Here is a 20,380-nt window from a genome sequence, read left to right on the forward strand (position 1 = left end):
CAATTATAGGTGCTTTCTACTGCTATAATTATTTACTAACAAGGTTAAATTGTTATTAAAGCATAAATACTATTTACTGATTTCAATCAAAACATACAAGCAGGCTTATCATAGCAGTGAGTAAAAATATGTTGATAGATGGCATAGCAGGGAATCTTTTTAGCTGTTCCAGGAAGGCCAAAGTCTTCTTGTCATGTACATTTTATTGGGAGCTAGAATCAGTCAATATACAATGAAGACTGAGCATGACCTGAATCATGCTCTAAGGATTTGTCTTTCTGGAATGCACGTGTTTGTAGAGCCATTGTGGGGTAAGGAGCAGTTCAGCTCAGGTTGTTGACTGAAAGAAAATTCTCATGGAAATCTAGCTGGTGTATCTGTAGCTCTGGATCAGGAGAGAGTTAGTTCACGCTGCACTCGAGCTGAGTGACTCAGATTGACAAAAAATTTGGGAGGTGTTTCAGCTTTAAGATCTAAGCTGTGTTATTAAGTGTGGAAGCTGTTGTAACCTCATGACTTCTAGGTTGCTGTGGGAATCAAAGTGTGAAATGTTATCATCTGCTGCCATGATTTGCTTTGACTTCCTGCCTGTGTTCTGCCTTAAAATTGAAGGTTCAGTTGCTGAAATACAATCCCCAAGTATGACAGTGACAGGCACATGAATATGTAATAAGTGGTTGAAGAAACAGCTAGAGAGCAATTCCTGGAAGGATTTCCCTATGCTGATCAACGTGAGCTGTTTTAATTAGCAGAGCAGCTGGATTTTAGCTGCCTCTTAACTACATCCTCGCTTGTCCAGACAGTGGGAAGTCGCAGTTGCGGCATTCATTAAGTGATGCAGAAGTAGACATCCTCAGCATATTGATGAGGATTGAATTGTCGCTGGACTTAATTACTGGTTCAGGATTACTTGCTTTTGGGGCTGGACCCAAGAGAGAGGTAAAATTGTTACGAGGGTAAGTCTTAATTTCATAGATTACCAGATCCGTACTATTGAGCATGTGATTTCTTAGGTGACTAGGTCTTCATTAGCCTCTTGTACCCACAGGGCCATGATAATACCCCGTGATTTAGCAGAGAACATGCAAGTGCATCTTGATTTTACAGAAAGACCACTGTGGTGCCAGGCTGCTGCCAACTGTGTTTTTCTAGTACCTGTCTGATCTCCTACTGGGCCAATATGGATGACCAACACTAACAGGAAAAAAAAATGAAAGTTTTTCAATAACAAACCGATACTGAAGGATGAGAAGAACAGCTGACATGAAACATAACCAGCATTTGGTGATTTGCTGTCAGATTAGCTGCAGAGTCATAGACTTAAGGTTTGTTTTTGTGAGTAGAGGCTGAGCTGCTTACCCCAAGGACTGCTGCTGGCCTGCCTGTCTGCTCCCATCGCTTCTCCAGTGCCACCCTGATGTTTGTGTGGCTCTGCAGCCAGCTGGAGCAGTTGGCCTGTCTGGCTGAAAACTAATCAGGGTATTTGGGATGGGATTCTTTGTTGTTAACAAAATCACATGGCTCATCCAGCAGACTTGTGACCATGCCAGCACCAACAAAAGAAAGCTGGTGGAAATGGCGATCTTAGGGCAGGTGGGACTATTGGCTGTGCAGCGTCCACTTCTCTTACACTAATGGGGAAACTGCCCCTGGGCTCTGTGTGCCATGTGAGTGAATTTGCACATATCAGCTGGGGGACTGGGACTCCTCTGCAGTGGAGGCATTGAAGAGGCTGATCATGTGGATACATTTTCAGTGTAGATTCATTTAATCCACAGGACTAATACAGTTCTGTCTACTGCACCCACATCATGAATTTGGGATAGTTGTGAGTCTTCTATTCTCTCTTTAGGAGCTTTTTGGTTGAACTAATAGATCTGTCTTTGGTCTGCAAGTGGTGATAAACCTGATCTTTTGCACCGCCCTCAATTTAGCTATAAAATTATTAACGTCTTTCTGTGACTCAGTCTGCAGTGAAATCATTTAGGTGACGTTTTAAACATTTTGCATTTCGAATAATGTCTTCTAATAAGTTTTTAAAATGTTACACTGTAGTACACTGGCTGTTATGAAGGTGGCATGATTTCTAAAGTAACTGAGAGGAATATATGATGCCTTTTATTAAACTAGTGTTTTGCTTCACAGTAATTTCAACATTAGCTATTTTAAAATTCTTGGCTCACATCCAAAGAAGTCACAAGACATTAAAAATAGCAACATTTTAGTTCTTTCTGCTCTGTGTGTGTGTGTGTGTGTGTGTGTATAAGACACGGTCAATAACCATCATAATTAGAAATACATTGAACTTTTACATGGGTACGTGAACCTAAGGACTGATACTGTATGACACGTTCATATAACTTGACGTAAAGGGTAAATTTTGAGACTTTGGAGTAGATGCTTCAGAACATTAATATTTTAGAACAAGTGAACGTTCTTTTTCATTATTTTTTTGTTACCTCTTTTTTTCCATCCAGGCTTTTGTGTATTTCTGGAGTGATGTCTGAAAGCGATGCAATCAGTTTTCCTGCAGAATATTCATTGTTATGTCAGTTTAGACAAATAAACCAAAGGTCCTGGTTCTGATAAAGGGAGCACGCAGTATGGAGGAGTGCCCAATTCCTACGGAGAATCCCGTGCAAGCCATTAGGAGAGTGATGGAGGTAGATGAAGGAGAGATGCTGAGACAGGATGGTAGCTTGGGAAGTCTTTTGTATCCCAAGCAGTACCACAGCCTGTGGAGCAGAAGACTGTAGATAGCTGGGGGAGACCTTCCCTAGGTGTTTGTGGTTATGCTCACAGGCAGGAAGGGAGCAGTCACCTGCCACTCCTGCCTGTGCTCTCCAGAGGTAGGCAAAGTCCAGCACTCCTCCGCCTGTTTGCGCTCAGAAGCAGAGCTGCCTCACTGTCAGGCAGCTGGTGGGAATGCGTCTGTGGGGTGCCCTTGGCTGAGCTGGAGATGCTGCTGCTCTGGAAACAGGTAGTCCAGAACCTCCTGGCCTCTTTGCTTAGAGAGCTGTCCTGCTCCAGACAGACACAAATCCCTGCCTGCTTGCTCAAAGATACCTATGTGATTTGAGCTTTATTCCACTTAAACAGCACCTCCCCTCCTCAGCCCTGCAGGGACTGTCGAGGTGAGTGATACTCCCACAGTCGCTGTGTTGGGTCAGGAGTCACCCTGCAGGAGCGGGCCTTTGAGAAATACTGTAGCTGCACTGGAGTTGCGTTTGAAGAGACACACTGCTCAGTCAAGTAAGTGTTGAAGCAGAGCCCCTAATGAGGGAGAGACCCTGGTTTATGCACAGTAGTTGCACTTACTTTGTTAAAAAAAGAGTTTACAGCTCTTTGACCAGTCTAGTTTGTGGCAATTTTATTTCCCTAATGCACAGACCTAAAATAGGCTTTTGAAGCATTTTCCTCAAGTGTTTATATTTAGAAAACCCATCCTTGAAACCCAGAGTAAAGCCTGCCAAGGAAGAGGGAGTAGGTGTTTAACAGCTTCAAACACACCACTCCATGTTCTTTATCTTTCAGACATGGTGACCCATGGGGCCCTTTTCATATTACTGCTGACTTAAAGTACCCAACTGCTTTCAGCATAGCAGGCACAGCAGCTTACAGATCCCCTCTGAACCTATCGACTGGGTTTGTCTGGGTGCACGAAGGACCAGACAGAGGTGGGTTTTGAGGGGCTGGCAGGGGGAGCTCAACAAAGCTTCTGCCATAGCTGGAAACGAAACAAAGTTTGCACTTTAAATTAACAGTGAGCAAGGTCTAGGATAAATGTGCAGATGTGAGAGGAATTGCTCTCTTGCATGCTAAATTGTAGAGGGGGGGATGGAGATGAATGAATAGTTTGCATCTTTACTTGTTCCATATTAGATATGACTGTGGTGTTGTTGGAGCTAATGTTTATCAGAGTCTTAAATGCTCTGAAACTTCTGCTGTCTGCACTGTTTTCTTCCAGCAACATAAGTTTGGACTTTGCTTGTGTACATTGCAGGGCAACAGAGGAGCTACTGTCCCCCACCCCCAGGGGCTAGTTGTTGACACACTGTCCCCTCAGGTCTGTTGGGGGAGTCACACTGGGACCAGGACTCTGATCCTGATCCCACGTGAATTAGATTTTTCCTCAGCATGTGTGTTTGTGAGGATTTTCTCTGTGCTCTGGTTCATTGCCGTGCCTTATGGACAGGAGGAGGAGGTGGGAAAGAGGCAAGGACCATGCAGTATAGTAATTGGTGCAGCTCCTACCTCATCAAATAGGAGAATTAAATTTGATTTGGTTATGTTAATTATTTGGATGGCTTGAGAGAAAACATGTCATTAACTGCAGAACAGAGGTGGGTATTAGCAACCTTATCACTTCTCTCTTTGCAAGACTGGGTAAGAGTCCAGAAATTGTTGCTTGTGGAGCAGGAAGGGATTAGCTCAGCATAAGGTATAGGCAAAATCACCAGTTGCCTCAAGAACAGCATCTTATTTAAATTACTGGGGTTTAATATGTAACGAAGTTATGAAGCTTGCAGTTCCTTTACAGGGCTTCATGTGGAAAAAAATAATGCATCCCCTCTCATTTCCAAGTTTTTAAAGGGTTGAAATAATTGTAAGCTAGATGTGAATGAAACTCTCCTTGGGACAGGAAATCTAGTGCTTTGCCAAAAGGTTGTTGATGGGTGACCTGTTAATGGAAAGTGGAAAAGAAGAACTGTCTGTTAATGGCTTGTTTTGCCTGTGAGCTCATAAATTTTCTAACAGAACCATATTATCTTGGGTTCTAAATTACACAAGTAGTTGCATACTTGAACTGCCTTGCTGTTGATATATCCAATGCTTCAACTTCACTAGGTTGGTTTCCTGAGAGGTTTTGCATCTTTGTTCTTTGCATTTTGATTTTAAAAATGTTTTCTATATCCTTTTGGTCCTCATGTCCCATGGAAAGCTCGAACTTGTGTCTGCATGATGACTCCTATGATTTCTAGCCAAAAATACTTGCTTGTATATGAAAGTGCTTATCAGATTCTGAGGCAAATCGCAGTGGGTCAAAGGGCTTTTGCTAGTGGAAGAAAGAAACTTAACATGTTCCTTTTCATTCTTACTGATACTCGAATAGACACACTTTATAGATTTTCTAATTTCTACCTATAAAACTTAGGTAAATCTTGAATTCTGAGTATAGAAAGTTATTGCTGCTCCAGAAGATTTTAGATTCATGTTACCAGACTTCGGTGTCCTTCCTGTATGATACTAAATATGATTAAATTAAAACCTTAAAAATTGTAGTTATAAACAGAAATGAAAGCAGAAGAATAAAGCTTCAAAAATGAACATCCAAAAGCAAGAGATTTGAGATATGAAGAATTAAAAAGGGAGTCTGGGGTACATCTGTGAGGAATACACAACTGAAAGTGTTTCTTAAAGATAAGGCTCTATTATGATGAGACACTGAAGGAAAATTAGAACCCTTTTCTGCTGAGAACGCAGAGTGAAATATGACTGATAGAAATGTTTTCTAATGCAGCTTTGCTAGCAGTGTGGATTGGGGCCAAGCCGCATTTGAACTGTTTCTGAAACCAGACAAACAGGCATTGTTTATCCTAGAGTAGCCAGACTATTTCAGAAAACAGTTCAATCAGAGCAACATGCATTTCTAGTCTTAATTAGTTTCCAGAATGACTGTAGAGGGAGGACGTTTTTCATCCACATCCTTTTTGACTGTCTCTTTCTTCTCTCCACCAAATCCCCCCATTCCTCATCCCACTGGAGTAATTGCAGCTATCATGTGCATGTGGAGCTAAACTGAGCCCTGACAGAGCTGGTGTGCTGCACTGCCTGCTGCAGTCAGAGGAAGAGCAGAGTTAAAATGCTAATGCCCTCCCTGTACTAACATTCCTGCTGTTCTACTGCTGCTGAAGGCTGATGGTAGAATGTTTCTGGAAAGAGGAAAAAAAACAACCTTTTTTTTCTGAACTAGTTGTTTGTTGCGTTTGTTTGGGTTTTTTAATCTCCTCTGTAGCTTTGCACAAAGTAGAGGTACCATATTCTTCAAGTTAGCAATGTTTCTGAAAGTGGTAATCCCAAATTAAATTTGATTTTTACCTGCAAAAATAGTAAGGACTGCTGTATCTGTTAAATAAGACATTCTGAAGAGAAGCATCAGAAACCTTAGTCTTACCAAGAAAACAGATGAGTTGGCAAAAGGAAACATTTTTCTATCCTTGTGCATCAACAAATTTTTGGTCATGTTGTCTTCCTGCCTAACCCCACCCACCAAGTTATTACTGAAAAATGCAATCTCAACTGAAAGAGACGACAAATTGTTAAGTAATTGTTAAAAATATTTAGCAAAGAGGCTGTAAGTTTTTACTTGGCTGTGTAAGTTTTATTTATTTTTGAGAATGTTGAGTCATTAAATGCTTATAATCTGCGAATATACACACCCACAGAAAACAGAATGTGAACTTCAACACACAATTGAGAGAAATGATGCATTTAATAATAGGCTTTCTATCTTTCCAGAGTCTTGAAAGCTAAACTGTAACCTGGTTTTCTTTAGAATGAGTTGGGTATGGTTGTTTACTTGAGGAGTTTTGGATAAGTTTTTGTACGATAACAACGTAGGGGAAAAATGAGCTTGGCAGACCCTTTAAAATATATGGGGAATTTCTGCATGATGTTACTTAGTTGTTTCCTCTTTGAGACATTAACCACATTGTAATAATTTTTTTCCTCCATTAAGCCAAGGACCTTTGTCATCCATAAGAGCAGCAATCAAGAGATGTAAGTCTACTTTTCCTATTTCTTGAAAATTATGTTGTAAGATTGATACATCTTCATTTTTAGTAACTGTTTAACTTTGTATGTGAAAACAAAGTAGCTAGCAGGCTCTGGGGGTCTATAATTTTTCTCTCTCTTCTTGGTTTTAGACATCTTTTTGCTTTGCTGATGGGCTGTTCCTTATTTCCAGTTAGTAACATTCTCTTATTTGTCCCCTAATGCATCTGTGCACAGATGTGATCCATCTCTGAAGAGCTTTGGGTTACATATGCCAATTTTTAGTTCACTTGATAAAACAGAAGATTGTTTTATTTTAGTAGAAATCTGCAGCAACTGGTCATTGACTGTACCGGGGACAGGATTATACTCATGTAATGGGCTTATTTTGGAAAACAAAAAATTGTTTATAAATCTTGAATGAGAGTCCAAACTCTTCTTCCTTGATTTCATCATTTAACTCTGTTTCCTTTTTCCCTGCTCATGATATTTCCAGGCTGAATTTCTTCAGCTGCATCTTTCAAAGTATTTTATGCTGTTTCTTTCTTCCACTTTTCATTTTTACTTCCTGTCTGTCCAGGACTCCAATTTCATATTAATGAAACAACCCTAAGGATTCTGCTATGGGGAAAAATAAATTAGTGTATGTACTACTGATCTGTTTCTCCTGGACCTATTAGTCAGGGACTCATTAGTATGGATTAAATTGGAGGTAGTGAAAGGACATCATGAAAGCTTTACTCAGAGCAAGTCTGCATGATGCTGTAGTTAAAATGCAGCACTTTATCTGTGCTGTTGCTGCCATGGATGGAAACTGGAAAACAGAGAGCACCAGATCACAGAGGGTCTTTTGTGGTGGAGTCAGAAATTGATTCAGACTGCCTAAGCCCCAGTACCTTGCCTAAGTGAGACACCATCTAGGAGATCATTAGGCATTTGATATCTGTGTTTTTGAAAATATAGTAGCAAATGATACTTTGTCTCGAGGCATAATCAAGTAAAAATCTAGTCAGGAAGCTGTGGCTCATGTGCTATTTACTTATTAATATGTGAATAGCTATGATGAAGTATAAGTACCATGTGAATTATTCAGATAATAAGCTACAAAAAAAAAATCCATGCACATAGCAAGGCATTATATATGAAACTATAGTTCTTTGTATACCAGTAACCAATCCTGTGAATTGACCTAAATTAAAATAGACACAATAATTACTAACTCCCCTTGACATTAATCTGGAAAAGCTATGGTATTATCTAGAAAAGTGTATTTCCCTAAAGAAATTAGAAATCTTTCTTTATTTCTTAATCAAAGCTTCTGTGGGCTGTTATTCTCAAATTTTCAAGAAACATGGTAAGTGTGTACAGGGTTTCAACTTACCCACCTGTGGACGATGCTGTATATCACTTTGTATTGAGAAGTCTGTCTTGTGGCTGAAGAGAAGAAGGATTTATTTTCCTTTGTCACCCTGACTACAACTCTGCACAGAAAGATGGTGTCATTTTCAGTTGTTTGATCGTTCCACAGAATTCAGAAAAGAACCCACCATAACTTGAACAAAGCAAGCATGTGAACGTGAAATCTGCTCAGGAGTAGTCTTTTAATCTCAGCTCTTCAAAAAAGTTACCCTAGGATTTTTCATGATGGTCTCAGGGCAGGACACACCACTTAACCCAGCTCCCACTGAAATCAGCGAAACTATTTCCGTTGACGCCAGCACAGCAACATGCGCAAGAATGCCAAAGAAAGTAAAAAGAGGCAAGCCAAGTGCTGCAGCAGTGAGACAAAGGGGAACAGTGTTTTCACTCGCTTCTCCACTCATCCAGAACAGGGTGTTTTTAAGGAGTAGGGCTACGGAAGCAAGTCTCTTACTCTAAAATGTTGAAATAACCTGTGGGCTTGTTCTATTCTCATTCTGTCCTAAGCAAATATGTGGCTGAATGAAGGACGTGTAACAGCTTGTATGCACTCTGAGGCTGTGGCTTTCCGTTTGGCAGTTTTGCAGCCATTTTTGGCTATGGGTTTTGTTTGTTTTTCATTTTTGTTTGTTTTGTTTGGGGGCTTCCTAGATTCTTTTGGCTCCCATATTTTCCCAACCAGATCAATTCCGTGACCTCATTCTCTCCCCATCTGCACAAACATTTGGGCTGGCATAGTGCAGGGAATGGTGCAGAGGCAGAAACATACAGCCCAAGTAAAGGTGTAGGTAGGAGTGAAGTGCCTTCATAAATTGTGATTGTCCAATTTGAGTGAAACTACAGGGTGTAGTTATGAAGATTTTATTCAGCAGCAATGCCAGCCTCTTGGAGCCCAGCAGGTAGATCAGCTGTGAAAAGGGCATATGACCACACTGGGGGTGGGAAGAGGAATCCCTGTTACCCCCCTGTGTTATTTTTTTTGATCAGTTCCCTTCCTGAAGCTGCACAGAGCACTGGAACCAGGAAGCAGAGGCAGGAAGTAGAGACTGCTTTTGGGGGTGGCACGTTCCTTCCCCTGTGCTGCTGGTGGTCTGAACTCAAGGTGAGCAGGTTAAAGGAGATTAAACAGGACAAAAGGTGTGCAGATAGTGCTTATTTTTTTCATTTAACACTCTGAACTCACTGTGGGGTCATGTGAGTGCTAGTGTTCATTCAGGAGGAGACAAAAATCCAGGTTTGGAAGGGGAATTGGGCATCACCATCTCTTTAGCTACATTCAAGCATTAAATCAGCCCAGCTCTAACATCAGAGAACCTAACATTTCCTTGAGGTGCCTGGAAACAGAACTAGGAGAAAAGGAGCAAGACCTCCCTCTTGTGCCAAGAAACAGTTTTGGAGAAAAACTTCAACTCTCTTACTTCAGAGGTGCATGAAAAGTTTTAATTAGTTTGGACCTCCTCATCTACAGAAATAGTCTAATCAGATCTTGGACAAAATTAAGTATTTTTTTTTTCTGGTTTTGGCTTGATTATCTGATCCTTTTAGTGTTCCCTGAAGAAGGATCTCTGCAACCATGTAACAACTTTGATACTGCAAGGACTACAAGCATGGCCTCTTGCATGGGACTCTTCTGTCAGCTCTTCCAAGTGAATTACTTTGTAGGGAAGGGAGGGAGTGTTTGCCCACTCTGGAGACTCTCCTTGCAATATAATGAACAAACTTCATTCCTAGGCATCTATATAGGGAAATAAATAACTTCTCAGTTTAATAGTCTACATATTTTATAGGATTGGTGGTAGAAATGTCTAGCCTGGTGTTACAAAGAATTCAAAGAAGGTGTGGTTTTAAATATTAGCACACATCGTCCTTGTAGAAAGACTTGGACTATTTGAGGTTATGTTTCCAATCTAATGCAAAATGAAACTTGCTTTTAAAGCACTCTGCAATGACAAAACTGTTCAGTATTTCATAGAGATTTGCTATGCAAAGAGAGCAATGCAAATATTGTTATGCAGTGTACATATTGTGGAAGCACTCAAAGCTCACAGCAGAACGTTATCTCTGAGCAAATCCTGGAATTAACTTCAGTTGCCTCTATATTGCCTTAAAAAGTTGCCTGAAATACTGTAAATTCTAGTTCAGCTCTTTTCCAAAGGTTTATATCTGCATGTCAGACTTCTGTTGCCACCAGCTTGTCTGTAGCATCAAAGTTTATGAGTTTGTGGTGTAATGGTTGTTGTACTTATGCAGGCATTTTGATCCCATTGCTTAAAATGCCCCCCTGCACCATAATCTTAATGTGTTTCAAATATGAGTGACATATTAACTGCACTTGAACAGTAGGACCCAGAGAAACAGTAGAGGACAAATATTTGAAACATAAGTATGCAGCACAAATAGAGTACCCTTTACCTCTGCACTTTTAAAAATAATGGATAAAAGCCCACTAAGTAGTGCTTGTAAGAAATGTACAAAAGATGAATCTGTAAGTCACTGATCTGGCCTCTATTTACAGTATTACCATTAATCCTTGTTTAAATTCTATTATACTAGGTTAAACACATTTAGTTGCCTCATTGACACTAACTAATAAAGTGCCACATTGACACTACCAGAAATAAATAGTGACAATTTTATGGGTTGATTTGATTTTTTTTTCCCACCCAAGACCAAAAAAGTTATAAGGTGAAGAAGTGGGGATTTTATACACTGAGATTTTCCTCTCCCACCCCTTCTGTAACTTCTTTGCTTACCTTTTATTTAAATACCCCTAAGCATAATCTTCTAGAAAAGTCAGTAATTCTCACCCTGAGCATTTCTTAGTGTAGAAGTTGAGAATCCAACTGTTTTCAGTTGCCAGTGTACCAGCCAGCAGTGAAATACATTTCCGTTGACTCCCCTGATGGAAGAAAGGTTTTTCAAATCTTAAAGCTGTCATAATTTGAAATATGAGGCAAAAATTAGTAGCATGCTTTTTCAAGGCAATCCACAAAGGGAATAAAGTATAGACTTAGAAGATTGAAAGACCACAAGGCCAGAAAAATAGCTGCAGGTTTTTCTCTTGTGTTTTTAACTCAGGTGTGTACCATATTTTACCAATTCCTGTCTTCTTTCATACACTTTTTAATTTAAATTCTTTTGTTTGAAATGGTAAAGGAATAAACCCCCTGCAAGTCTGGGAGCAAGGATTGTTTAGAAAGTTTATATTTTCTTTTGTCTAGCATTTGTGGAATACCTGAGAGCAGAAGATGCAGTTGATTTCACCTCTGCTTCTACTGTGGATTTAAATCCTCTAAAGAGCTTCCAGAAAAAAACATGTTCTAAAAGTGTGGTTTTAAAAAGAATGTGACAGCAAAAAGAGAGGAGATGTTGATGGAAGGAGGGAAGAACTTTGTCAGCATCATTAAAAAATAAATGTTTATATTAAATGTTTATACACATGGAAGTAACTTGATTCCATAAATGCCTGGGAGATTTTTTTTTCCAAGCCGAATGAGCACATTCTGAAAATGTATGTGATGGCTTGGATATTAGTCCTTTGAAAGAGACATATTTATATCTACTAGTAAAGTTATTTTATATAAATATTGTAAATGTGTTGTTTTCACTTGAAATGTGGAGTTTGATGGATTGCATAAATACCTCGGTGCATTTTTTTTGACCTATGTTAAGAAACGAAAAAGGTATTTCAAGCTGCTTTTAGGTTTTTCCTATTTGTTTTAGTAATTTTGATAAATAGAAGCACATTTAGAATCTCTCAGGAGAAAACAGCATGTGGAATTTACTTAGACATGAAGAAATAATGAAATTAGGTGACAGGTTTATCAATTCAGTTTTACATTCCTTATTAATTAGGTTTTATTTCTCACACCCTTATCATTGTAATTCAGCTATAACCCAAGCCTTTGTATTGAATACATTTACCAAACAAACACTTTCTTCCATCCTCTTTTCTAAAGTAATCTTGGGTTTAGTTGATTTGATTCATTTTGAGTTTTTTTTTTCCAGTGTGTGTATTAGATCAATGCTGTGTTTAAGATGTCTGAAGAAGAAAGTGAAGATGAGGTGTAGGGGATTTATGTTTACTTACCTTAGCCAAAGACTTTTTACAGAACTCATTTAGCAGATGTGCAGTCATACCCAAAAGTTTGGTAAGAGCTGTACCTCTTACTGGGTTCAAATTGCCTGCCCATATCTCTTTGATAGGTGAGAGTGTAAATTATGAGATCCCAGCCTTTTTTGCATCTGTATCAACTCGTCAGTGTAAACCATTACTTTTGGAAGGTAAAAAGGGCAGACCCAAATAAACCATGATTTTAAGCTAAAACATTCAAAGAGATTTGATTTCCCTCTCCTCATTCCTACAGTGGTTCCTTGTTGAGCCATACAATGGACATTTCCGTGTTCGTTTATAGTCTTCATGGTTAATTTATTGCAAGGGAAACTTCTGAACAGTCACTGTTAAAATTGACATGCAGCTAGAAATAAAATCTAATTTTATTTTCATTTTTAAGACACTATTTGTTAATAGACATTACAGTTGGCTCCTTGCAACACTGGCACATGCACTATCCGTGCATCACTAACCCATTTGATCATGGTTTCTGGCACTCTGGAGCCTTAGTTTGTTCTCCTTCACCTCCTCTTTGTCTTCTGTAACCCCTTCTTTTTTTCCTTTAGCACTCATGAATAGTGCACATCCAAAATGCCCTGTCGAAGAGGTATGTGTGACGCAACACTCTGCAACTCCGATCAAGTGTGCTTGGCTGATTTTGGCTATTGGTGCTGTGATGGCACGGGACAGGGACAGCACAGTGTCGGCTGAGATTCTGCCACGTCCTGAATTGCACTTGCTATGCAAAAATTTGTCCCTTGGATAATTTTCTTTTTTCTCTAAGGAAATCCAAATGAAAATATAATGTGGCCGTTGAAAAAAAAATTATTTGAATGTAAATATGGCAAAACCAGAAAAATGAAGGTGTCAGGATTTGCTTGTTTTATGTAACTTAAACACACGGGTTGAAAAAAAGAGAAATATTTCTAACTTTTAATCCACAAGTGATTAAACTTTAGCAAATATCTAGCTGGAACATTTAATTTTTTCTTTTTATATAAAGGAGGGTGAAATACCCTCTTAGGTTCTGTACTTTAGGGCCTTTACCATCTATAAAAACAGAGACATTAAAAAAAGATTAAAGATAACATCTCAGAAATGATCCATCAAAAGGAAAAGTCAGACATGTTTAACACTTCTTGTTGTTTTATTCATGCATTGTTTTAACTAAGGAAAAAAAAAGTTTCAAGTTTTCTTACCACAATGCAGAATGCAAGAACATGGGGCAAGGAAGAATATAGGGGACAAGACAATCTCTCTTGGTAGTAACTTGGACATAGAGTGACTTTAAATGATTATGAAACTGCACCCTAAATGTGTTAAAAGCTTCTCATATTTAATGCAAATAATTTTTTTTTAAACTTGGCCACTCTTAAAATCTGGAATTTATGATCGGATACTCGGTGTTCTCCATGTCGTTGATAGTGTATTGGTAAGAGCTCTGCTATTATCCTCATTATGTTGCTGTGACAGTGTATTTTAACCTTTTCAAAACTTTTGTTTCTTTTCTTTGAATAGCTTCTCGGACCTCTAGCCATAGTGAACAACAGAGGGATAGAAGGTATGATGCCATTATTTATATTGCAGTTAGGTCTCCTCTAGATTATTTTTTTCCTTTTCTCTATCCTTAGTGTGTTTATAAATAAACTAGACTTGGAATAAAATAGAAATACCATTATTCTTAAGCACAGGGTAGGTTAAGAGTTTGAGGAGTTTTCTCATCAACTTTTTTCGTGTCTTCAAAAAGAGAATGCAACCAACCGTCAAACCTCTGCAGAACTGTTTTCTTCTCCTGATATCTATTTACAGGATCATTTCACAATGAAATAAGCACACTTTCAGGCTTCCTTTCACTTACTCAAAGGGCACTGAGAAAGGAGGTTGTCAGCCTGGATAGCTGGTGAACTGAATCTGCCGTTATTTTAGATGTGAAGGAGCTGTACCCCTCTTTTTTTTTAATTGTTTTTACAGTAGTTTTAGGAGTTACGCTTCTGCAGGTTTATTTCTGTTAGCAGGCAGACCCTTCTGTAAGCAGATGCATCATCTACTCACAAAACTCCCTTTTCAAAGTGTATGTTGTGTGAGACTCCAGCTGGATCAGTGGTGCTCTGGGAGCCATGGTCTGGGAACGTGGGCCATCCCTGCAGCTTATGCTCTAAAGCAGCTGGTACAGTAATAAACCAGGGGTAGTACCTATGGGGCCTTCACTGTCACGGAAGTCCCTGGTGTACTCGATGCTGTAAGCAAAGAGGCCCTGTCCCAAAGGCTTCGTGAGGCTGCTTCTGCCCCACTTAAGCACGGTGAGAGGTTTCCCTTGAGGTCTGAGGATACACAAGTTTTTAGGTAGCCAGCCAGAAGCAGTTTTAACTACCCTACTGTTTTCACACTGTAGCAGGCTAAGGGCAAGCACATGATTACTTCTCATTATCCCATGAAGACTAAGACTTCTGCCATCTAATTGAGTTACACTTGTGTTTAAGTACTTTAAGCATGTAAATTATTTCACTGAAGCCAATAAACCTACTTTCTGGTTTAGGCATTTAATTAGGTGCTCTGAATAGAAGCCCAAGTGTGTTTGTTAGAAAGGTCAAGTAAGTTACTTTTAAGTCATGGAAAACTATCTTTGGTTAAATCAAAAAGACCTGAGCTATTTTGATTTCCCATGAAGAGAAAACCTTGGAGTTTTTTACTTAAAAGAACTATTTTAAAATGTTTTAGATAATTATTCTCCTTTGCCTTCATTTCCAGGCGTCCTGAAATTACAATAGTTGCTGCTGAACCCCTCCGGCCATCCTCCTGGTTTCCAGGTGCAAGCCCTGTCACTCCTCAGGGATTAGGATTCCCTTCTGCGTCATCTCATGCTCAGTGGAGAAGAAATGAACGTATTCCAGCTGAGGTGAGCATGAATTTATGGGAGGCATGTTTGATTTACAAAGGTGAAAAGCAAATTAAGAGAGGAACGGAGTTTTTGCTTGCTTAGGCTTTCATCACATTGAATAGCAGATTTTATGACAGTGTTCTTTTCCTCTGCATATGTTAATTTAGTATTTTTAAATTTATATGGTGCCTTTTTTTTAAAGGATCATATCTGGATGTACATTAATATTTGTCTATTTTGTAGCTTCCACCATCATATGAGCAGGTGATAAAAGAAATCAATCAAGTGCAAGTCAATACAACAAATAACAATAATGCTGCTGCTCCCAGACATACCACTACTTCTGCAACACAAACTGACTTTCCAGAGGAACTAATCAGCCATTTGCCAGGAAGTAATGTAAAAACTAGTGTGCCTACACACTGGGAATCTGCAGGCTGTCGAGGTGAGGCTGATTTGGATTTCTCCTTAATGAAAACCTTACTCTGTTTTCCTCAATGTTCTCTATTATTGGTCTGTGCAGCATTTAATATGAATAACAGTTAAATTTCTATAAAAGTCTTCTCTTCTGAAGAGTTACCATTGCATTCAGACTATAATTAAATCTTGAACGTTTTGTTTGATTCAGCCATAATTACAGTCAGAGCTTTGGGGCCTGAGGAGCTCAGATGTCCAATCAAAATAGCAGCACTGTCACATTCAGACTGAAAAGTGTGCAAACCTAGCTGGGGAAGTTACTGTACTCTTCTTTGGTATAGATGTTGTTTGCAGGCCCCTCAGTGCTGCAGGTTAGCAAGTAGTTTTGAACTTACAAGATGTAGATACCATGCATTTCAGCAATCTTCAGCTTATTCCTAGAGTTTGTATATTTTTTCATGCATCTTTTTAGAAAGATCACTGCATTTTCACAAACATTGGTAAGTTCTGAATGAAAACCATCATGTTGACCATTCTGATGGCTGTCAAACTATAACATAAATAAAGTGTTCTGGAATAGGTAACTGAAACCTTTTCTGTTAGCAGGGCACAGTCCTCTTAAACCTCCTAGGCCTTCTGCATCTCTCCTGTTTAAGTCTCCTTCAGAAAATGAGAATCCTTTAATAGTCTTTGAAAATCCTGAAGGTCAGAGGTGCCAAGAAAATCCCAGTGCTGTGATATGTCCTGTGCCAAAGCCAAGATCAAGAAGCAATCTCAGACCTGTGGTCAAAAGTACTGAAAGTGAGACAGACAATGGCGAAGAAGTGAACCAGCCCACCACAAAACAGCAGCAACCTGCAGTTCAGCAGTCACCTCTTTCAGATGACAGCTTACTAGACAATCACTTGGTGACAGGCAGCATGAGTACAGAAAAGAGCCAAAATAGTATTGTTTCAAGGATCAAAGTTTTTGAATCCCAAGGAACTAATGATACCTCAGGATTAGCAAAAAAGCCAGAAATTGCCCCTCGTTCATTCACCCCAAGGTCTGTTACTACAAAGAAGCCAGTAGTTGCTCCAAAGCCAGGGGTAAGCAGAATTTCAGAAGACTGGGATGTGTGGACCGAAAACAAATCAACAGCTTCCAAGGAATTGCAACCTCAGCCTGAAGTAGCTGGGAGCAGTGTTGGAACCAAACCTGAACTGCCAAAGAAGCCAAAACCTGGCCTTGTTAAAAGTAGCAGTAGTGATTTTCTTGATGCAAGGAGTGGATCAGTTGCAGAAAATAGTGATGGACAAAAGAGATTTCCTGTTCCTGCTCCAAGGCCTCTTGTTCCTAAAAAGTCATGTTATGCAGAAAATCCTGCCCTGTCTTTGGCCTCACTAAAACCGATTGCTGCTCCTTCACGGGCTTCTGTATCTGCACAAGAAAAAGTTGTCAAGTCTCTGGGGGAATTGTCACCTGCAGCCAACTCCTCAGCACCTGCTTTGCAAAATAAACTAGATGTGGAAGGAGATCTGATCAGTTTTGATGATGATGTTTTGCCCCTAAGTCCAACTTGTGTAGTTAAAGATAGCATCAATTCTGAAGCAGCAGCAGGTAAGAAAAAAATTTTTTAAATGTTCACTGTGGTTACTCTTTGCAGGTATGTGATCCTTTGTGAGTTATGTCTACGTGTCTTGATGGGGTTTATGTGGGTGTATGAAACTTCTGGTTTTCTATTATGTCAAGATCACCATGAAATTACTTGGATTTTGAGACTTGGAAGGTTTCAAGGCTGTATAAATCTCAGAACTTCTCTGCTGGATTTATTACGTGATTATTAAAATAATGATTAAAGACTTGATGTTATATGCTAGATGTCTCCTCTAGAACGTATCACAGTTTTCTCTGGGGAACTTGGGACATCTTATATCTCGCCATCTAATCTGACTAATTTATTTAAGTGCCTGAAGTTCTGCAGTGGGAAACTTAGTCGTCTGGAGAAGTAGCAATGTTTGTGGCATTTAGGGAAACTTCTGATTAAACATACGGGGACACTCTGTGTCACCTGTTCCTTCTTATTTTCTCTGTCCTATCTTTCTGTCTTGTCACATGCTATATGCTAGTTACGCAACTTCCATTTTTTTCTAATAAGTGAAAATAATTATTTCATGTGGATGGATCATAAACCATCCCTGTTCATAAACTTTTTTTGATACCACTAAACACTTGGGATTGATTTTTTAATGCTTTTTTAGGTAGCTTAAGACACAGATTGGGCTATCATTAAATTTTATAGCAATAAGTTTTGCTCTCTTAATATTCAACTATGTCCTGATTTAGCTTACCAACCCCATTGCAATCCAGGGAGAGTTGTGTTTTAAAGCAGAGGGTGTGTCATACAAAATGCTTGTTTAAGAAACTAGCGGTGATTTTTAATCTTTTTTTCTTTTTACTGTCATCTCATTTGGGTTTGCATGGCAGGGTTTTGGTAGTGGGAGGCTACAAGGATGGCTTTTCTGAGAAGCTGCTAGAGTCTTCCCCCACGTCCAACAGAGCAGGAGGGACTCCAAGCTGGAGCAGGGAAAGAGCGTGAGGAGTCCTCCCTCTGAGGAGGAAGAAGGAGCAGCAGAGAGAGTCTGTGATGAGCTGACCACAGCCTCATTCCTGTCTCACTGGCAGGGAAGGTAGAGAAAATTGTGAGGGAAGTTGAGACCAGGAAGAAGGGAGGGGTGGAGGAAGGTGTTTTTAAGATTTGGGTTTATTTCTCATTATCCGACTCTGATTTGATTGGTGATAAATTCAAGTAACTTTTCCCCAAGTCGAGTCTGTTTTGCCCACAACAGCAGTTGGTGAGTGATCTCTCCCTGTCCTTATCTCAACCCATGAGCGTTTTTGTTATTTTTTCTCTCCCTGTTCAGTTGAGGGAGATAGAGTGAGTTGAGTGATAGAGTGGCTTGGGTGGGCCAATCTACTGTTCTAAGTAGCAGGCAAGAAAAGAGAATATTTATATTTTGAAAGGAAAATTATGTTTTTGCTATGTACAGTAAAGGACAGACTTTCCCTCAACCTGGAAAGATTAAATAACATTAAGTCTCCTATTAAATCAGAGAGTGAGTGTTCACAAATGAAAATCACTTGAAAAAATCCAGCTTTCACGATGAAGTGGTAAGAATGTCACTCTTTCTCATTAGTGTCCTAGGTGTTATTCTTGATTTAATTAAGAAGAAAATGCTTTCCATTCTCATGGTTAACAGAGGAATTATTCAAATAATAGTTCCCTGACTTCTTGAGTCACCTGTCTGTGATTTTGTTCATGCAATAAAATGTCATCTTTGCTGTAATCACTTCTTGCCTGCTAAAGAGAAAAAGGTCTGACAGCATTATCACTTTATTTCACTGTAAAATTAGGATTAATTCCAGATTTTTGCTGTCATTTGTGAGCTCAAGATCATATATTGTGCGATGTCTTGACAGAGTATCCACAAGAACAACACTGGCTTTCTGAAAATGAGGCAACACAGAGCACTAACACTAGCTATTTCTCATGTTCCCGTAGGAACAGCTTAGGATTTGCAAGATGAATCCACAGTGAAATGTTTCGTGAAGGCAGGAAGAGTAGCTCTAATCTTGCTCCCAGTTCCCCAGACCTTTGCATTTCTTACATATTTGTCATTGTCATTACTTAGCAAAATGACAGCGCTCTGCTTGTTGTTATGGCAACCCTAGGAAAGGAAGGAGGCTTTTATGCAGTGCTGTTTGAAACCAAGCACCAACATCTTTTTTGTCAAAGAGCCAGTGTTACATCACAGATTGCAGCGTTCCCAAAGCTTCATTTCTTCTGGTACAGCACAACTGAGTCTGGTACTTAGACTAATGCAAATGGAACTGGACTGATCAATCACTGCTGCTGCTAAAGCTGGTGTGGAAGTTAGAAAGTGAAATGTTGAGTTGATGGGAAGGGCGCAGAAGTTGAAGTGAGCATGTGAATGAAAAGGTGAAACAGGCAAAACAAATTCAGAGTCTCCACAGCAATTTAGTTGACTGACATAAGACATCAGCTTCCTCTAAAAGAAGGCTGCCATCTCCACAGTAATGAAAGATATTTGAATACCGTGTATGTGCTAATATCAACAGTGTGGACAACAGAACAGTTTATAGTTCCACCAGTTTAACTGTCAGTGTTTAATTGGTAGTTTAAGCTCGCTGGATGATTCTCTTTCAAGTTTACCTCAGGCAATCCCATGGGTTTCATCAGTGTTTGACAGCATCTCCAACAGCACAGCTGTTAGTAGAGTGAATTTACCCTTATCCAAACAGTAATGATTTTATTTTTAGAGGTGAACTGTGGCAGAATCTTGCATCCAACTCATGTCTCTGATGCTGGCCCAAGGGAAGTCCCAGAAAGGAGAAGTCAGTCTACATCGAATCTGTAGAACTGCTTTGTCATCAGCCAAAATTGGTGCCAGTTTTAAGTGCAATAATTTTGGACTCGAAGGCCAGAGATAATGTTCAAAGTCATTTGTATCCTAATGAAATTACTTCTGTTAAAGCCAGTCATTTTAAGATGTGAAGGGATCTGTTTGGGACTCTACATCTTGAGGTTCTAATGCTTGGGTGATGGTTGCGATATTCTGGAGCATGTGGGATATTTTTGCATTTCTTTTATAGCTGATAACAGGGATTTGTGCAGTTCCTGAAGTTTTGGTAATCTGTCAGGTGGGCTCTCTTCTCACTTACCCATTTTTACAAAGGCTTGGAAATGAAATGCTAGTGCAAGTTTAACCAAGTGTAAA

The 20,380-nt window shown here is 39.4% G+C and overlaps 1 protein-coding gene across 4 annotated transcripts in view; it reads left to right on the forward strand.

The window, feature by feature from the left end:
* SH3D19 (SH3 domain containing 19) overlaps positions 1–20,380 on the forward strand; it is an 87,061-nt gene that overhangs the window by 38,524 nt on the left and 28,157 nt on the right. Inside the window, exons 3-8 of one of the 4 annotated variants that reach the window (XM_027635888.1) lie at positions 6,740–6,780; positions 12,874–12,914; positions 13,826–13,868; positions 15,056–15,203; positions 15,429–15,630; positions 16,206–17,201. In XM_027635888.1, coding sequence (XP_027491689.1) covers positions 12,899–12,914; positions 13,826–13,868; positions 15,056–15,203; positions 15,429–15,630; positions 16,206–17,201 — 1,405 coding nt within the window. In that variant the 5' untranslated portion in view covers positions 6,740–6,780; positions 12,874–12,898. The remainder of the gene's footprint in view (positions 1–6,739; positions 6,781–12,873; positions 12,915–13,825; positions 13,869–15,055; positions 15,204–15,428; positions 15,631–16,205; positions 17,202–20,380) is intronic. The other 3 variants (XM_027635884.1, XM_027635885.1, XM_027635886.1) reach the window with 3 other exon arrangements.

The sequence above is a fragment of the Corapipo altera genome, unplaced genomic scaffold, assembly GCF_003945725.1.
Source record: "Corapipo altera isolate COAL_440 unplaced genomic scaffold, ASM394572v1 22b, whole genome shotgun sequence".
NCBI classification, from domain to species: Eukaryota; Metazoa; Chordata; class Aves; order Passeriformes; family Pipridae; genus Corapipo; species Corapipo altera.